General features: G+C 44.9%; 1 protein-coding gene across 1 annotated transcript in view; it reads right to left on the bottom strand.

Moving 5' to 3' along the window:
* Nucleotides 1-1,823: 1,823 nt before the first annotated feature.
* The window catches only part of samd10b (sterile alpha motif domain containing 10b), a 157,080-nt gene continuing 140,657 nt past the window's right edge, over nt 1,824-18,246 (bottom strand). Inside the window, exon 5 of the mRNA XM_029621489.2 lies at nt 1,824-6,151. Coding sequence (XP_029477349.1) covers nt 6,129-6,151 — 23 coding nt within the window. The 3' untranslated portion in view covers nt 1,824-6,128. The remainder of the gene's footprint in view (nt 6,152-18,246) is intronic.

The following is an 18,246-nucleotide window of genomic DNA, read 5'->3' as shown; positions in this document are numbered from 1 at the left end:
TATAGAGTTAAGAGAGATAGTTAAAAAAAAGAGTTAGAAGAGAGTGAGAGTTAAAAGGAGAGTTAGAAGAGAGAGTTAGAAGAGATAAGAGTTCAAAGAGAGAGTTAGAAGAGATAAGAGTTCAAAGAGAGAGTTAGAAGAGATAAGAGTTAAAAGAGAGCTAAGAGAGAGAGTAAGAAGAGTTAAAAGAGAGAGAGTTATATGAGAGAGATAGTTCAAATAGAGAGTTAAAAGGAAGAGTTAGAAGGAGAGTTAGAAGAGAGAGACGAGATATAGTTGAGAGAGTTAAAAGAGATAAGAGTTAAAAGAGAGAGTTAGAAGAGATAAGAGTTTTTTTAAAGAGAGCTAAGAGAGAGTTAAAAGAGATAGAGTTAAAAGAGAGTGAGAATTAAAAGAGAGAGTTAGAAGAGATAAGAGTTAAGAGAGAGTTAGAAGTGATTTTAAAAAAGAGAGCTAAGAGAGAGAGAGTAAGAAGAGAGAGAGATTTAAAAAAATAGAGAATTAAAAGATAGAGTTAAAAGAGATAGTTAGAATGAGGGTTAAAAGAGAGAGTTAGAAGAGGTAAGAGTTAAAAGAGAGAGTTAATAACACAACTCAGGAGTATTTACTCTCTAAGTGCCCTGTCTCTCCAGCAGAAACAACAGTAGGATTTTCTCCCAATTTTTACCTAAAATAACATACCCAAATCTAACTTCCTGTAGCTCATGACCTGATGCAAGGATATGCATATTCTTGATACCATTTGAAAGGAAACACTTTGAAGTTTGTGGAAATGTGAAATTAATGTAGGAGAATATAACACATTAGATCTGGTAAAAGATAATGCAAAGAAAAAAACATGCATTTTGTTGGTATTTTTTTGCACCATCATCTGTGAAACGCAAGAGAAAGGCCATATTCCAGCCCAGTTACAATTTAGATTTTGGCCACTAAATGGCAGCAGTATATGTGCAAAGATTTAGACTAATCCAATGAACCATTGCATTTCTGTTCAAAATTTTGTATCAAGACTCACCAAATGTGCCTAATTGATTTATTAATGCATTTTCAAGTTCATAAATGTGCACTCTCCTCAAACAATAACATGGTATTCTTTCACTGTAATAGCTACTGTAAATAGGACAGTGCAGTTAGATTAACAAGAATTTATGCTTTCTGCCCATATCAGATATGTCTATGTCCTGGGAAATGTTCTTGTTACATACAACCTCGGGCTAATCGCATTAGCCTACGTTAGCTCAACCGTCCTGCGGGGGACCCACCGATCCTTTAGTTAAAAGAGAGAAAGTGTAGAAGGTAAGGTAGAGAGGTTAGGAGGCAGAGTCCTGCGGTCACGACCAAAGCAGTTTATCTGAGAGTGCTGTTGTGGTTTAGGGAAGAGGACTGCAGAAGTGAATCTGTTTCGCTCTGCTTCAACAAAAGCAGGACTGCACTCAATTGAGGTCGGGCCTGGGGAGAAGAGAGAGGGATGTGTGAGTGTGTGTTTGATGGAGAACAAGGACCAGGGAGAGATTAGAACAGAGCATAGAGACACAAAGATCATTGAGGGGGAGAGTATTAATTAACCAGCTTCCCTGCACCAATCCCTAACACAGACAGCCACAGCTGCACCAAAAACAGAGAGAAAGTGTGTGTGTTACACTACCTGTGATAGCATGGTGGGAGAAGGCTTCTACGTAGGTCAGATAGTTGTGTTTTTCTTCAGCCACTTACAGACGTCTTATTCGGTCCACAGCACCAATGGTTGAGAGAAGGTGTGTGTATGTGAAGGTATGTGTAACTGCAATTGCGTGACTGTTATATTATGATAAGCAACATACATCTCATGAATATGCATTACTTTATTTAAAAAAGCCAAGATTCTCCATATTCCATATATCTTCTTAACATCTGTACAGCAAGTAAATAATCATATCTTTAAAACCCTTTTCCTTAACATATCGAAAACAAACAACCCCATCCTTGATCTGAAAAAGTAAACAAACAAATAATAGAAGTGTCTGTACACATCTACAAATGTATAACAGTGTATTTTCCACTTAACAGTCAAGTTGTTTCCTCATTCAGACAGTCCTTGTCAACTGAAGGGAGGGATAGAGGGAGGGTAGAGGGAGGGATAGAGGGAGGGGTAGAGGGAGGGATAGAGGGAGGGGTAGAGGGAGGGATTGAGGGAGGGATAGAGGGAGGGGGTAGAGGGAGGGGTAGAGGGAGGGATTGAGGGAGGGGGTAGAGGGAGGGATAGAGAGAGGGGGAGGGAGGGGTAGAGGGAGGGGTAGAGGGAGGGATAGAGAGGGATGATAGAGGGAGGGATTGAGGGAGGGATAGAGAGGGATGATAGAGGGAGGGATAGAGATAGGGATAGAGGAAGGGGTAGAGGGAGGGATAGAGATAGGGAGGGATGGAGAGAGGGATAGAGGGAGGGGTAGAGGGAGGGATTGAGGGAGGGGTAGAGGGAGGGATTGAGGGAGGGGTAGAGGGAGGGATTGAGGAAAGGATGGGAGCCTTCCCACTGGTTACAGATGTCAATTCAATGTCTATTCCACGTTGGTTCAAAGTAATTTAATTGAAATGACATGGAAACAACGTTGATTCAACCCGTGTGTGCCCAGTGGGTAGCCTGTTCCCCAGAATAGGTCTATGCTCAACCATAGAAGACCTGCTCCCCTTCACCATCAATTCTGAAAAGTGAACCTTCATTTTCGTAATGAAACAAAAACACATACTGTACATGTAACTGTCAAAATAAAGGAAACACCAAACTAAAGTGTCAAATAGAGCGTTGGGAATTAATGGGTCAAAAAACATTGACATTCTTCCAATTACGTCAAATCTCAAAGTGAAAGTGTGAGATGATGCATGGTTGGGGCATCACCAGCCACCAGAATAGCTTCAATGTGCCTTGGCATAGATTGTCTGGAACTCTAGTAGAGGGATGTGACACCATTCTTCCAGGAGAAATTTGGTGTTTTGTTGATGGTGGAAAACGCTATCTCAGGCGCCGCTCCAGAATCTACCACAAGTGTTCAATTGGGTTGAGATCTGGTGACTGACACACACACGCACGCACGCACACACACACACAAACACACACACTTTAAACCCCCTATGCTCATTTGAGACTCACTGAGATCTTTCCTTCTAGCCATGGTAGCTGAAGTAACGGTCAACTGGGGATTTGTAGACATGACACCTAAGCATGATGAGATATTAATTGCTCAATTAACTCAGGAACCACACATTTGTGGAAGCACCTGCTTTCAATATACTTTGTATCTCTCATTTACTCAAGCATTTCCTTCATTTAGTCAGTTACCTGTATATTGGCCTATGTTGCTTTCTTCAGAGGATCTTTATTTACGGTCATGCTGAGTATGTGATTTCTGGTACGTTTATGAAGCACAGTAAAGGTGTCTGGATTCACAGTGTGACAGTAATAGCAGGCAGCTGGTCTGGTTCCTCTCAATAATCTCTGTAATATGTATAGCTATCAATGAGAGACATGGTGTAGGGTGGAGGTGCATAACTTCAGTCCTCCAGGGCGAACAGTATACACCATATGCTCCCTTTCAATGACAAGTTGATTCCTTGGGCTACCAGGTGTGTGGAATCAGTAGTCAATCAGTTACACTAACTGATCAATGAGAGAGAAAGAAGAGAGAGAGAGAGAGAGACCAGCAGGATAGGAGCCCTCGAGAACTGGAGTTGTGCACTTGTGGTGTTATGGGAAACACACAAAAATGGATTATTTTTACACAATGGAGTTGTAAGTACAGTATACTTCTACTACATCATGGGAGATGTAGGCATTTGACTCATACTAGTAGAATATAACCATTGCTTTTGGCCAGCTACATCTCTGATTATTGCTTTATCAAATACAGCTAGGGCAGAAACAATCACAGCAAACATCTGTCATAGCATGACCTATCAAAATCCTCTGTTTATAAAATGCTAAAGGTATAGGTCTACATTATATTCAGGTCTACAGCTTATGTTCCTCTAGAACGTTGAAATAATATACAGTACCAGTCAAAGGTTTGGATACACCAACTCATTCAAGGGTTTTACAAAGTGTTAAACAAATCAAAATATATTTTATATTTGAGATTCTTCAAAGTAGCCACCCTTTGGCTTGATGACAACTTTACACACTCTTGGCATTCTCTCAACCAGCTTCATGAGGTATTTACCTAGAAAGCATTTCAATTAACAGGTTTGCCTTGTTAAAAGTACATTTGTGGAATTTCTTTCGTTAATGCGTTTGATCCAATCAGTTGTGTTGTGACAAGGTAGGGGTGGTATACAGAAGATAGCCCTATTCTGTAAAAGATCAAATCCATATTATGGCAAGAACAGCTCAAATAAGCAAAAGAAAAGACAGTCCATCATTACTTTAAGACTTGACGGTCCGTTAGTCCAGATCATTTCAATAACTTTGAAAGTTTCTTCAAGTGGAGTCGCAAAAACCATCAAGCGCTATGATGAAACTGGCTCTCATGAGGACCGCCACAGGAAAGGAAGACCCAGAGTTACCTCTGCTGCAGAGGATAAGTTCATTAGAGTTAACTGCACCTCAGCTTACAGCCCAAATAACCACTGTGTCTTTGTGAGACACAGAGCAGGTGAAAGGAGGATCTCTGCATGTGTGGTTCCCACCGTGAAGTATGGAGGAGGAGGTGTGATGGTGTGGGGGGCTTTGCTGGTGACATTGTCAGTGATTTATTTTGAATTCAAGGCACATTTAACTAGCATGGCTACCACAGCATTCTGCAGAGATATACCATCCCATCTGGTTTGCACTTAATTGGGATTATAATTTGTTTTCAACAGGACAATACCCAACACACCTCCAGGCTGTGTAAGGGCTATTTGACCAAGAAGGAGGGTGATGGAGTGCTGTATCAGATGACCTGGCCTCCACAATCACCTGACCTCAACCCAATTGAGATGGATTGGGATGAGTTGGACCGCAGAGTGACAGGAAAACAGCCAACAGGTGCTCAACATATGTGAGAACTCCTTCAAGACTGTTGGAAAAGCATTCGTCATGAAGCTGGTTGAAAGAATGCCAAGAGTGTTTAAAGCTGTCATTAAGGAAAAGGGTGGCTACTTTCAAGAATCCAAATTAGAAAATATATTTAGATTTGTTTACCACTTTGTTGGTTTCTACATTTTTCCATATGTCATTTCATAGTTTTGATTTCTTCACCAATATTCTACAATGTAAAAATAGTAAAAATAAAGAAAAACCCTTGAATGAGTCGGTGTGTCCCAACTCTTGACTGGTCCTGTATGTTTGTCATAGACATGGTTCATTTACAGTACAAACACATGATTTGGGGGGTGACATTCTGTACATTGTGAAGACAAGGCTTTATAAAAGAGATTAAAGGAAGAGAATGTGCTATGGGGAGAGGGTGCTAATGAAGGCAAGAGTATATATACTTTATACTGTATGAATTAGATCTATCAAAACTATAAATACATATTCCAAAATGAAAATCCTGAGTGGAAAAGATACATTGTGAACAGTCGGGTTGTGATGTGAGTATGATACAGAGACATTGACATTCAGTAGTTTGCTGCATTTGCTTTCCACCAACCTTGGAGTAATGCACCCACCATAATGAACTACAGTAATTGATCAGTAACAATACTCCTCTCTACACCCCAAAACAAAACAATAAACCAAAAAGGGGGGAATCTGTTGTAGTTAAGATCTAATTTGTCTACATTGTCAATATCCTTTCAAACATCTTATATCTATGTTACAGTGTGTGCCCTTGTATTCAGCACCTCCCTCCCTCTCTCTCTCTCTATCTCTCTCTCTCTCTCTCTCTCTCTCTCTCTCTGTCTCTCTCTCTCTCTCTCTCTCTCTCTCTCTCTCTCTCTCTCTCTCTCATCATTTAAACCAGTTTGGCCTTGTTGAATGGGAAACCTCCTTCAGTGTGTTTGGCATGTAGTCTAAAGGCTCCTCTTCACTCTTCTTTTCTGTCCTCTCTCCCCTCCTTTCTTCCCTCCTCTCACAGCCCTATTCTGCGTTCACATATCTGGAGTGAGCAGGTCCTTCCATGGCTACTGGAAATAGCAGAGGAGAGTGAGGGCTGCCAAATGGACGGAGGGATGAGCTAAGAGATGTTTCCAAAGGAGGCTGCAGGGAGAGGGAGAGGAGAGACAGAGAGAAAGAGAGAGATATGAATACAAGGAAAACAGTGGGGTTGGGAGTTGGATTGGCATCACTGTCTTTCACACCATAATGCTCAACTCCAACAATACACACACACACACACACGCACACGCACACACATACTGAGCCATGCAGATCACCTGCCTCTGTCTGCCCTCTCTTCAAACCCTGTCTTATCTGTCAACAACCCAGTTGCATTAAGAATGATTTCTGAACCATCAGTCTGTAGAGTTCACATTCTCTCTATGCCTTAAACACTTCTCATATGAAAGTCATTGACGTCTATGACCCATAGACGTGACCGATTGGTTTCTGTGATTACACTTTTGCACCGGCCTCAAATGACAACAAACTATATTTTTACATTGGAGGAATAAAAAAGAAAAAGGAGACATTTGGCATGTGAGTTATCACTGTCTTTAACACACAGGCAGATCTCAGATGATATTGGAGAGAATCAGACCCTGAGACAAAGAGTGGGGGAGAGAAGGAGTTAGCAGGTGGAGAAAGAAAGGCAGATGGGATTGAGGGGGACTTGAGATTTGTTCAGGTAAAGGGGGTCTATCTCTTAGATGTAGATCTTCTAAGAGGAGCTGAGGACTAAGGGGTTCCTGAGCAAATTTGTGTTTGGGTAAAAATGTCATGTTCCTTTTTATTTCTGAGCCTGTCATGCTTTCTGCCCCAGTGAATTCACATTTCAGTTCAGTCGAGCGGACAGACAGACAACAGACAGACAGACAGACAGACAGACAGACAGACAGACAGACAGACAGACAGACAGACAGACAGACAGACAGACAGCGCATGGAACTGTGAACAGAACTCTCTCCACCAGGACACGGAACAACAGAAAATCAAAAGGAACGTTGCAACCTAGCGACAAGGTTACCCCAGCGACGTCCCATGGCAACTGAGGCGTTACTGACAACATTTCAGGGAGGGGGGATGACGGCATTACATTTTTTCTGCTAATTACCGCATTATGGAGCAGATGGCTTGTTCCACGCAAGCACCGCTCATACACACACGTACACACACACACACACACACACACTTCACAGGAAATAGGACATGTTGACAGAAGGAAGGGACAGAGAGCGTACTATATACATAAACTGCATACTATGTACTCATCGTTGCATACTATTTAGCATGTATAGATAGTTTCGTGAAAGGTATGCAGTATGCCATGGCCGCAACGCAGTAGTAGTTCCTGAATGGCTGAGTAGGTGGGGCGTGGCCGAGTGCGGAATAATTTTTCCAAATTCAACAGACATGCATCGCATTAACCAGCCTCATTTCCAATTTCTTTAAACTCTGAGTAGAATAGGAATGGAGTTATAGTCCTACTGAGGCTGGTTATTGGCAGACTATTACATTCGACCTATACCTATTTAAAAAGGACTGAAGACATAAACAGACAATTATGTATTTATTAGTGAAACCAAAGTGCTGTAACATATATACATTGAATCAAATAGCCTTGTACACACACCAAAACGTTTTAAACTAAAGCATTGATCATTGGGAACGAGATCAGGATGACTGCTAAGGTTTGATCCATAAAGTAAATAATGAAATAGGTAACTTAGCCTACAAAACTAAATCAAGCCATACGTTCAAATCAAAAGCCCTGATTAACATGATATCAATAACGCAGCCACATCCCGTTTCCCCGGTGCCGACACATCCCGTTTCCCCGGTGCCGACACATTCTGTTTCCCCGGTGCCAACACATCCCGTGTCCCCGGTGCCGACACATCCCGCTTCCCCGGTGCCGACACATCCCGTGTCCCCGGTGCCGACACATCCCGCTTCCCCGGTGCCGACACATCCCGCTTCCCCGGTGCCGACACATCCCGTGTCCCCGGTGCCGACACATCCCGCTTCCCCGGTGCCGACACATCCCGCTTCCCCGGTGCCGACACATCCCGTGTCCCCGGTGCCGACACATCCCGCTTCCCCGGTGCCGACACATCCCGCTTCCCGGTGCCGACACATCCCGTGTCCCCCGTGCCGACACCCGCTTCCCGGTGCCGACACATCCCGCTTCCCCGGTGCCGACACATCCCGTGTCCCCGGTGCCGACACATCCCGCTTCCCCGGTGCCGACATATTCACAAATAAAAATATGGTTTAAAAGCTCTGACGAAGGCCAAGAGAACAAGAAACACTTTCAATGAGAAAACAGAACTTCACTTTGGTAGACAAAAAAGAAGCTCCTTCTGTTTTCAAAGATGTAGCCAATGATGCAATAATCAATGCAAGGAGAACAAAAACTACTTAGTCTACATTTGAACACCACCGCAGAAGCTTCGCTATTTGGCATTGTCCCAATTATGTAGCCCAGTTCTATTTTGCTTGAGGGACTATGCTAGTCAATCAATGGGATATAAAGATTAATTTCAGAGTAATTCCATGGCACGGGAGTGATGCGCATGTCCCCCACCCCCTGTAAATACCAGGGCACCGAGCATCACTTCCTGTTTTCTTCCCTCAACTGGAAGTGAGCGAGAAGTGAATGTAGAAGACTCTTTAAGTGAGTTATTCACTGAGTGTTTGGAGTATACTCCATTTTGGGCAAAGCTTGCTCCTCCCAAGAGTGCTCTGCAGTGTTTTGTTACCGGTTCAGTTTTTTCTTACAGGTCGACACCGTGCTACGAAGTAGGGTGAACGGGTTGGGCCAACCTGTACACTGCACATGGCTTTGTTGTCTTGTCTGTTTCTGTCCACTGGTTAGCCTCCTGGCTAATTGCGTTACATGTTGCTTGTTCACTTCAGCTGGACGCTAGCCTCTTCTCTCTGGAGATTCAGGCTGGGTATCGCACCTACCCAGGCTAGGGGAGACTGTGTGTTATCTAGCTGTAGCTAAATATGTTTCTTTCCAGAAGTAGGACGGGTGATTGCCGAGTCGCACCTCAATGTCCAGGCTTCGCATACTAGCTTGCAAAGTCCCATTACTGAGCTGTAGCCGGTGGCAGAGTGAGATTCAGAGCACATGCCTCTCACTAATTTCACACGCCAGTCTGTTCTTAAAGACCCCTCCTCACACAGTCAGTCACTGTGTCAATTGAGTCTGGCTCCTCACATCCATACCTTTTGGGGATTGTCAGTGGAATTTCCCTAATATATTTTGATATCCATAGAATATATTATTACTTAATTCACATATTGCCCTGAGAACAGAACTACTTTATACTTACACCTGGTATAGTATTAAAGGGGTGTTAAAAAAATAATCTGTTCTATAAGACATGTATGTCTGCTTCTGTCTAAACATAGAGAAGATTCTCCACCATGCATTACTACTGCGATAAATGCAGTGCTGGCTTGGCTTCGGCTGATGCCCATTCCACCTGTTTGATGTGCCTGGGTTTAGAGCCGGCCATTTAGGCTGTGGAGTCCCCCTTCAACTGCATGTATTGTGCTATTCTTGGCCCACGTCTATGCGATTCACGATTAGCTATGATGAGGGAGACAAACACTAGAGGCTCCGGGAGCGGTCTCAAGCGTAAACAACCCTGCTCAGCAGCGGGCCCGCCCACCAAGCAGTCCAAGAAGGACAGGGGACCTACTCTGGATGAGTTGGAGGCCCAGGCAGCCTCTCTGTCTTCCTATCTCCACTCTCTCAGCCTGACAGGCTCCGTTGAAGACTTAAGACAGGATCCTGATGCTATCTCCATCTTTCCTGGTAATGACCTAGACGAAGAGACCTCTGAAGCCAGTTCTGGGTCAGCGATCCATGTTCTCAGAGAGGGCTGAGAGTGAAGCACCCACTTCTGCAGTTCACACTGTATGCAGGAGCTCCCCTCTAGGGTTTTGAAAGCTCTGGATATTAAACCAGACCTTGACAGCAGACCGGGCAGAGTGTACATACCTCAGTGCCCCGAGTTCCCCAAGGAACTGTGTCAGACTTGGGCTAATGTGAACTCAAGGTTCCATGTCTTAAGCCAATGCAAGCCATGGAACTTCATGGCTTCCCCCGAGGAGTTGGGACTGGATGAATACCCTGTCATGGACCCCATTGTTGCGGCCATGGTCCTCATAGACAAGGAGATCATTGGTAAGTCTCCCTGCAGTCCTCCGGGGCCTCACCAGGCTGCTGATCTCCAATTAAAGGACACCTTCCTGACCATGGCCATGGTGGCCCGCCTTATGATTGCGACCACTCTGCTGCAGACATACCTGCATGGTCTGAGAGCTCACTTGTCCATCAACGGTGACCCTGAGCAGATGGCTTAAATGACTCAGGTGTCCATACTCCTCTCCCTCTTAAATGCTGAGATGTCACTTGCTAATGGAAAACCCCTGTCTATGGTCATCTTGTAACACAGACAGCTTTGGCTCTCACACACAAAGATGTCGACCCCCGTGAAGGACCCCTTTATGGACCTCCCCATTTCCCCAGGCCAAGTTGCAGAAGGACAGAAAGACTCTGCAGTTTTTCATGGGTCCCCTGCCCCGCATTACCCTACCCAAAGACCATTGCAGTCTAGACCTCAGCTCTCCTCTGCCTTGAAAGGGCACATGGGCCCTCCCCCTAACCAGGAATGCCCTGATCGGCCACGTCAACAGACCCCAGGTCAACAGTGGCACCACCACCAGCACAGGCAGAGGCACCACAAGCACCATCCCTCTGTAGAAGGATGGGCCTCCTCAGTCGTCCTGATGGGTGTGACTCCGGCATTGGTTGGTTCTGCCTGTGGAGTCCCCCTAGGTGCTGGATACAGTATTACACCGGTACAAACTCCACTTCCGATGCTAGCCACCACCTTTCAGAGGGATTTGGTCAACTACAACCGCCAACCCCCTGAAAAGATAAGCTCTCCAGATGGAGATTGCCTCCCTGCTGGAGAAGAATGCAATCAGACAACAGCACAGTGGGTTCTATAGATTATATTTCCTAGCCCCAAGAGGGTGGTTTTCGCCTCATCCAGGACTTGAGGCTTTTCAACCGGTGCTTGAAAACACTCCTCTTCAAGATGCTATCTCTGTCCCGCATCTTACAGGATATTAGCACAGGCCAGTGGTTCAGCAATGTCAACTTAACAGATGACTACTTCCATGTACCGATCCACCCGGCTTACAGGAAGTTCCTGTGCTTTGCTTTCAACGGCATGGCATACGAGTACCAAGTGCAACCTTTCTTCCTCTCCTTGGCACCAAGTACATTCACAGAAGGCATGCATGCCGCTCTAGCCCCCCTAACATCACAGGGGATGACAGTACTGAATTACCTAGATGAATGGTTAATCTGTGCTCATTCACGAGAACATGCAGGAGCAGACAAAACATCTCCTGAAGCACATCTCAGAGCTAGTCCTCAGGATGAACATGCAAAAAAGCCACCTAGTCCCCACTCAAACGGTGACGTTCATGTGCATGCGGAGCCACTCGTCTGCAATGAGGGCTCACCTCACCCAAGAGCGAGCCCAGAAAATTGTAGATCTCAATCCTTTTGTCCAAGACCAGAAGGTGACTGTTCTTCAGTGTCAGAGACTGATGGGCCTCCTCTCTGCAGCCTCTCTTCTGACCCCACAGGGCCTCCTACACTTGAGACCCCTGCAGATGTAGTTCAATGCTCAAGGTTTCCATCCCAAGGAACACAGGTATATTCGTCTGACTGTGTCCAAGGAATGCAAGTGATCACTGGCAAGATGGCGATCCCTGGATTTCCTTTCAGGTGGGATACGCCTGGGCAGAGTCCATCGTAGGGAAGTGGCTCAAACAGACATCTCCTTGACAGGCTGGGGAGAACTATTGAGGGGGAGGGCCATCAGCGGGGCATGGAACCCCAGCTGGTCCAAACTCCACATAGATATGCTGGAGTTGAAAGCAGTCCAATTAGCTCTGCTCAACTTTCTCCCACAACTGCAGGATAAACATGTGCTGGTACAGACAGACAACACCACGTTGGTAGCATACATAAACCACCAAGGGGGTCTGGGTTCCATCCGCCTCCACCAGATGGCACATACCCTTCTGCTGCGGTCACAGCAGAATCTGGCCTCACTAAGAGCTGTGCACCTCCCCGGGATTCTGAACAATGCTGCAGAAATGCTGACCAGGGAAGGCCTTCCAGAAGGGAATTGGCTACTACATCCCTGAATAGTGAGTCGCATGTGGGGAATCTTTGGGGAAGCAGAGGTGGATCTGGTTCTCGATATCCAACCAACCCGAACACTCAGCCTAGAGGCCCTGGCCCTCGAGTGATTCCAACGACTCTGGACAGAATCAGAGAAGCGGTCCACCAAATCTTTCTGATCGCCCGAGACACCACTGGTTGAGCACTCCTAGCGGGGACAGCATGGGAACTACCTCGGAGGCCGGACCTATTGTCACAGGCAGAGGTGATTCCCTCCTGCCTGCCGCTGTGGGCATGTTCACTGAACAGCGAAAATGGTCTGGTTTAGATCTTGAGCCCTCTGTTAACATCTTACAGAGTGCCAGGGCCCCCTCCACCACGTCAACCTATGACACAAGGTGGCGTGTGTTCTGCCAGTGGTGTGGGGAGCAGGGGGTTGTTCCAGAAACTTGCTCCAGTTCTCAAGGTCTTTGTTTGATGCTGACAGGGCTGCATCCACACTTAATGTGTATACAGCAGCAAGTTCATCATGTCATGATAAAGAGCAGGATGGGCCGCTTGGAAGCCACCCACTTATGGCCAGATTTCTTAAGGGAGTCCGTCAATTACGCCCCTCAGGAGCCTCCTCAGTTCCCAAATGGGTTTTGGATCTGGTTCTTGGAGTACTATCCAGATCGCCCTTCAATGCTATAGACTTTAAACATCTCTGTCTTAAGAGCATTTCTGGTGGCCATCGCCTCTACCAAGAGAGTTGGTGAGCTCCATGGTTTGTCTGTTAGTGATCAGTGTTATCGTCTAGGACTAATATTGCCTTCTTACCAAAGGTCCTGCCCCTTGGTCGCATGAACCCTTCCGTCCTAACAAAGTAAGCTGTGGTTGGGCTGAGCACCTATAGTGATGTGTTGCTCTAGGCTGTATCTTACGAGAACCGACTTACTCTGTTATTGTCATCCCATTGAATGACTAGCATAGTCCCTCAAGAAAAATAGAATGAAGGTTACTCAAGTTACCAAAGTTCTCTGAGCTAGGGACTATGCTAGTCCAGCTGTCAGTTGCCTTGTAGCTTCGGGAAGAGTCTTGAGGAAATGATGCTATGGCCCAGGTATTTATAGGGGGTGGCAGGCACACATCATTGTACCATCTAAATCGCTGTGATAACAAAAAATATAACAAAAAATATAGTTTTTTCTGCTTTTTGATGCTAGTAGACCAAAATGAAAGTTATTTTTGGTTTTGGTCCACCAGCTTCAAACAGCTGTAAAAACTATTTTTTTTGTTTTGTGATTGAAAATATATTTCACAGCCATTTAGATGGTACAGTGATTCCCTACACTATTCAGTGCTTGTTTTCTCACATAAACTGAAATTGAGTGAACAGTGTGGAACTTTAGCAACCAGGAAATGAGCGATTTCCACTAGATAACACAGCCACAGTCAGAACAGCTTGAAAACAGATGCCCCTCCAGTGGAAGAAATCAATAGGCGAAACTCACAGCCAATCACAACACTGGTGGGTAAGTAATACTGTGAAACACCATCAGTCCACTATTAGTGGTAGACATTATGGAAATATTCTGAAATTACAATGCAATAATTCCCCAAAATCCTATGTGTAGCACCTTTAATATGAATTGTGTATATTCAAATATTAAAATACTACATGTCATGTCTCAAAATCGATATCTATTTTACCTCTATGTACTTGCACATTGTTTTGTGTCCTCTGGATTTGATTAGAAAGATGTCGAGTTCAATGGTAAACCTGCCAGGTAGCCTTAATTCTCTCCAGTTTAGCTGACGTGATGCTATTTTCCTGATTTTTGACCACTTTTTTCTCGGCCTAATTTTGACCATCCTACAAGGGTAAGAACTGATGAGAGCGACGTGAGGTTTTGACCATTTGTTTTCTTAGAGAATTATCTACACAAACAGCCTATTATTTAACCCATTCATCAAAGAAGCGTTTTTGATCAGACAGCCTAATCCATCTCCAGTTTCCAGTCACGCAAACGAGCGCACACACAGACAGTGGGAGCTAAAAGATGTGCAAAAAATGTATAAATTCCTAAAAACTCCTGGCTGTTCATGCATATTTTAGTTGTATTCCTCTTTTAGGAGAGGAATGGGTTATACATGCATCCAGAGAATAATATTCAGGCCGTGGCAGCGTGAAGCCAACAAAGAACAGGCTGCTCTGATGCCTGACAATAGAGGTGTGGACCGCAACAAACGCCTGGCGATTAAGTCAGTCGACAGAGAGAAAGTGAAAGAGCACGTACACACACATGCGCACGCACGCACACATGAACACACAGACACCGACACAAGCGCAAACACCCACGCACGAGCACACGCAACATGTACACACAAACAGCACTCCCTCACACACAATATTCTTGACCAGCAGTTTTGTCATGATCTTGTTCTGTAATTGTGCAAGGAGCATTTTTTCTCTAATGATTTGCAACAGAAGTAATAGGGTTCTGTGCTCAGGGTAGTGTTGTCGTGGTCATGCTGATGCCGTAGGAAGCTGGAGTAGGGAGCAGGGAGGGACATTCAATCAAACCTGCAATGTTGTTTTGTTTACTAACTACTGCCCATGCAAGTTCTGGAGGGAAGACGTTGAAAGAGGGAGAGAAAAAAAGAAAAGTCAAAGAGATAGAGAAGCAGAAGTGTGGCATATGGTTAAGAAACACTGGAGGGCAAAATGTCAAAAGAAGAAAGCACTGTAGATGCACAGCAGAGCCATGTCTCAGTAGTCTAAAAAAAAGGTTCAGCCCCGAACCCCCAAGCTAGATGCATTCCTTTCAGTCAAATCGTTGCACTTAAAGAAAAACTTCTGGGTTACAGAGCGATCAATACTTAATATCATGTTCATTTCTGTCAGATGAATCTGAGATGATGGTGTATGATACAAGTCACCACTTTAAGATTCAGGCTGCTATCCTACATTTAAAATAATTATAGGACAGCATTTACAGAAGTAGGATCTTAATTTGATCTTCCTGTTGCAAGACAACTTTCCCGCAATGGAGGAAATTTAAAATATGTAGTGTATTTGAGGTTTAAAAAGGCTTCTGAAGTTTGTCATTTCCACTTTGAAATTTCCGACTTGATTTCCCCTTACGGAAATTGTATCAATACCTACAAAATTGTCCATTAATTATTGTACACAATAATTCATTATGATCCACAATAATTCACATTTCCTGTTGCTGCAGGGTTATTTTCCTGGTGTAGCAAACTGGCTCAAAATAAGATCTTACATCTGTAGAGAGAATCACTCAGGATTGAGTGAGCTTGAGGATGTGTGTGTGTGTGTGTGTGTGTTCTTTTGGTTTTTCTATCCTTGTGGGGACCAGACGTCCTCACAAGGATAGTAAAAGTAGGAAAATTGTTTGGTCCCCACAAGGAGAATAAAACAAACGTGTGTGTATGTGTGTGCATGTACATGCATGTGTGTCTGCCTGTCTGGGGATCACCAACCTTGAAAAAACACAGGCTGAGATAGGTGACAGGACTGTGAATCTGAACTCCTTTGTTAAACCTTCCACTGTAAAGGCGTCCGCATGCTACCCATCCGAAAAAGTACAGAACAGTTAATACATACATTACTACATTTCCTGATGTTGTTGTTCGTTTTGGCATGTTTCTTTTCGGCTTTTCGTGCATCCGATAAATGTTTTGAGGCAAGCTGAAGTTCGGTAACCAAAGTCTACGCCCCTTTGTCTGTGATTGTTCAACTGTTGGGGTGACGCAGGTTTCTTCTTCTTCTACTCGATTCAGCCCGACACTCAATGTGGAAGTACCTGCACCTCTACTATTCTAGCTATCTATTATATAAAGACTAGCATTTAAAGGCCAATTCATGGAGGGAGATTGTGGGGTCTCACCCAATCACTTGTTAGAAAAAGTGGGGTAAAGAAAAGAACCAAGGGCGGCAGTGGAGATGCTGGTGAAATGGTTACTCTACAAATGTCCCTGGCTTGTTCGGCACCTGAAGCATAGGAAGATGGAAAGCAACATGCTGTCTTCGCCAGAGTATGTTTTACTGTAGTCGACGAAAACATTAGCCATGTTTGCTAACAATAGCTAGTCAGCTAGCACTAGATACTTCGCTGGCTAGCTAGCCTAGCAGCATACTTGTGCAGAGGAAGCAAGCTAAATCAACTAAGCTAAAGATCTTTAGATCTTTTTGATCAAACATAATTTTGTCAGAGATAGTAAATCATAAGCTTCCCACATTGGTAACACCGAAGTCAAAGGACCAGCTAGTTAAAATGTTGCAAATGTTTGAGCGGTGTTGTTTGCCCTCTACTTTTTTATTCATGGTACAAACACCAGTGAATGGGGACAGCACCAGGTTTTGCCCAGCACTGCCTGTTCACCGGCCCCCAGCACTACCTCAGCCCCCAGTACTGACTGGTCGTCAGCCCCCAGCCCATCTGCCGCACTGAGCTGCAGTGCAGTTTGGGAAACAATCTCCATGCCTGACCTTGGAAGTTCTATCCTGGGCCCACCTCCAAGACCTACTCCACTGGCCTGCTCCTCACCAATGCCACAAGTAGTAGCAGGGCTGTGAGACGAAGGGAGAAAAGCGTTAAAGACTCAGTCCTTGACACATCACTTGCAAAGGCTGGAGAACGTCATGTACCGAGCCACCAGCTTGTCCCAGAGGCAAATCATTTCAGACTCTCCTCCTTTACTCTGATACCCTCTCCCATATTCTGTTGTCCTCTTTCCTCCTCTCCTCACCATGCACACTGCTCTCCACAGACACTCCTCTAATTTCCACCCCTCTTTTCATCCTCTACAGGGCCCTGGCACCTGTAGCAGATTTCATGGATGAACTATTGGCAAAACTCTGGGGGGAATTTGATCACCAGCTGCATCACTTCAAGAAGAGGATAGGGGCCGAACGACTGGGACCACAGACATCTCAGGAGTCAGACACTAGACACTTTCATTTTATTCCATAGTCACGTGACTTCAAGAAGAGGATAGGGACCGAACGACTGGGACCACAGACATCTCAGGAGTCAGACACTAGACACTTTCATTTTATTCCATAGTCACGTGACTTCAAGAAGAGGATAGGGACCGAACGACTGGGACCACAGACATCTCAGGAGTCAGACACTAGACACTTTCATTTTATTCCATAGACACGTGACTTCAAGAAGAGGATAGGGACCGAACGACGGGGACCACAGACATCTCAGGAGTCAGACACTAGACACTTTCATTTTATTCCATAGACACGTGACTTCAAGAAGAGGATAGGGACCGAACGACTGGGACCACAGACATCTCAGGAGTCAGACACTAGACATTTTCATTTTATTCCATAGACACGTGACTTCAAGAAGAGGATAGGGACCGAACGACGGGGACCACAGACATCTCAGGAGTCAGACACTAGACACTTTCATTTTATTCCATAGACACGTGACTTCAAGAAGAGGATAGGGACCGAACGACTGGGACCACAGACATCTCAGGAGTCAGACACTAGACACTTTCATTTTATTCCATAGACACGTGACTTCAAGAAGAGGATAGGGACCGAACGACTGGGACCACAGACATCTCAGGAGTCAGACACTAGACACATTCATTTTATTCCATAGACCCGTGACTTCAAGAAGAGGATAGGGACCGAACGACTGGGACCACAGACATCTCAGGAGTCAGACACTAGACACTTTCATTTTATTCCATAGACACGTGACTTCAAGAAGAGGATAGGGACCGAACGACGGGGACCACAGACATCTCAGGAGTCAGACACTAGACACTTTCATTTTATTCCATAGACACGTGACTTCAAGAAGAGGATAGGGACCGAACGACTGGGACCACAGACATCTCAGGAGTCAGACACTAGACACTTTCATTTTATTCCATAGACACGTGACTTCAAGAAGAGGATAGGGACCGAACGACTGGGACCACAGACATCTCAGGAGTCAGA

Source organism: Oncorhynchus nerka, linkage group LG20, assembly GCF_034236695.1.
Source record: "Oncorhynchus nerka isolate Pitt River linkage group LG20, Oner_Uvic_2.0, whole genome shotgun sequence".
NCBI classification, from domain to species: Eukaryota; Metazoa; Chordata; class Actinopteri; order Salmoniformes; family Salmonidae; genus Oncorhynchus; species Oncorhynchus nerka.
The sequence above is the reverse complement of the archived record's forward strand: the minus strand, read 5'-3'. Positions and strand labels throughout refer to the sequence as shown.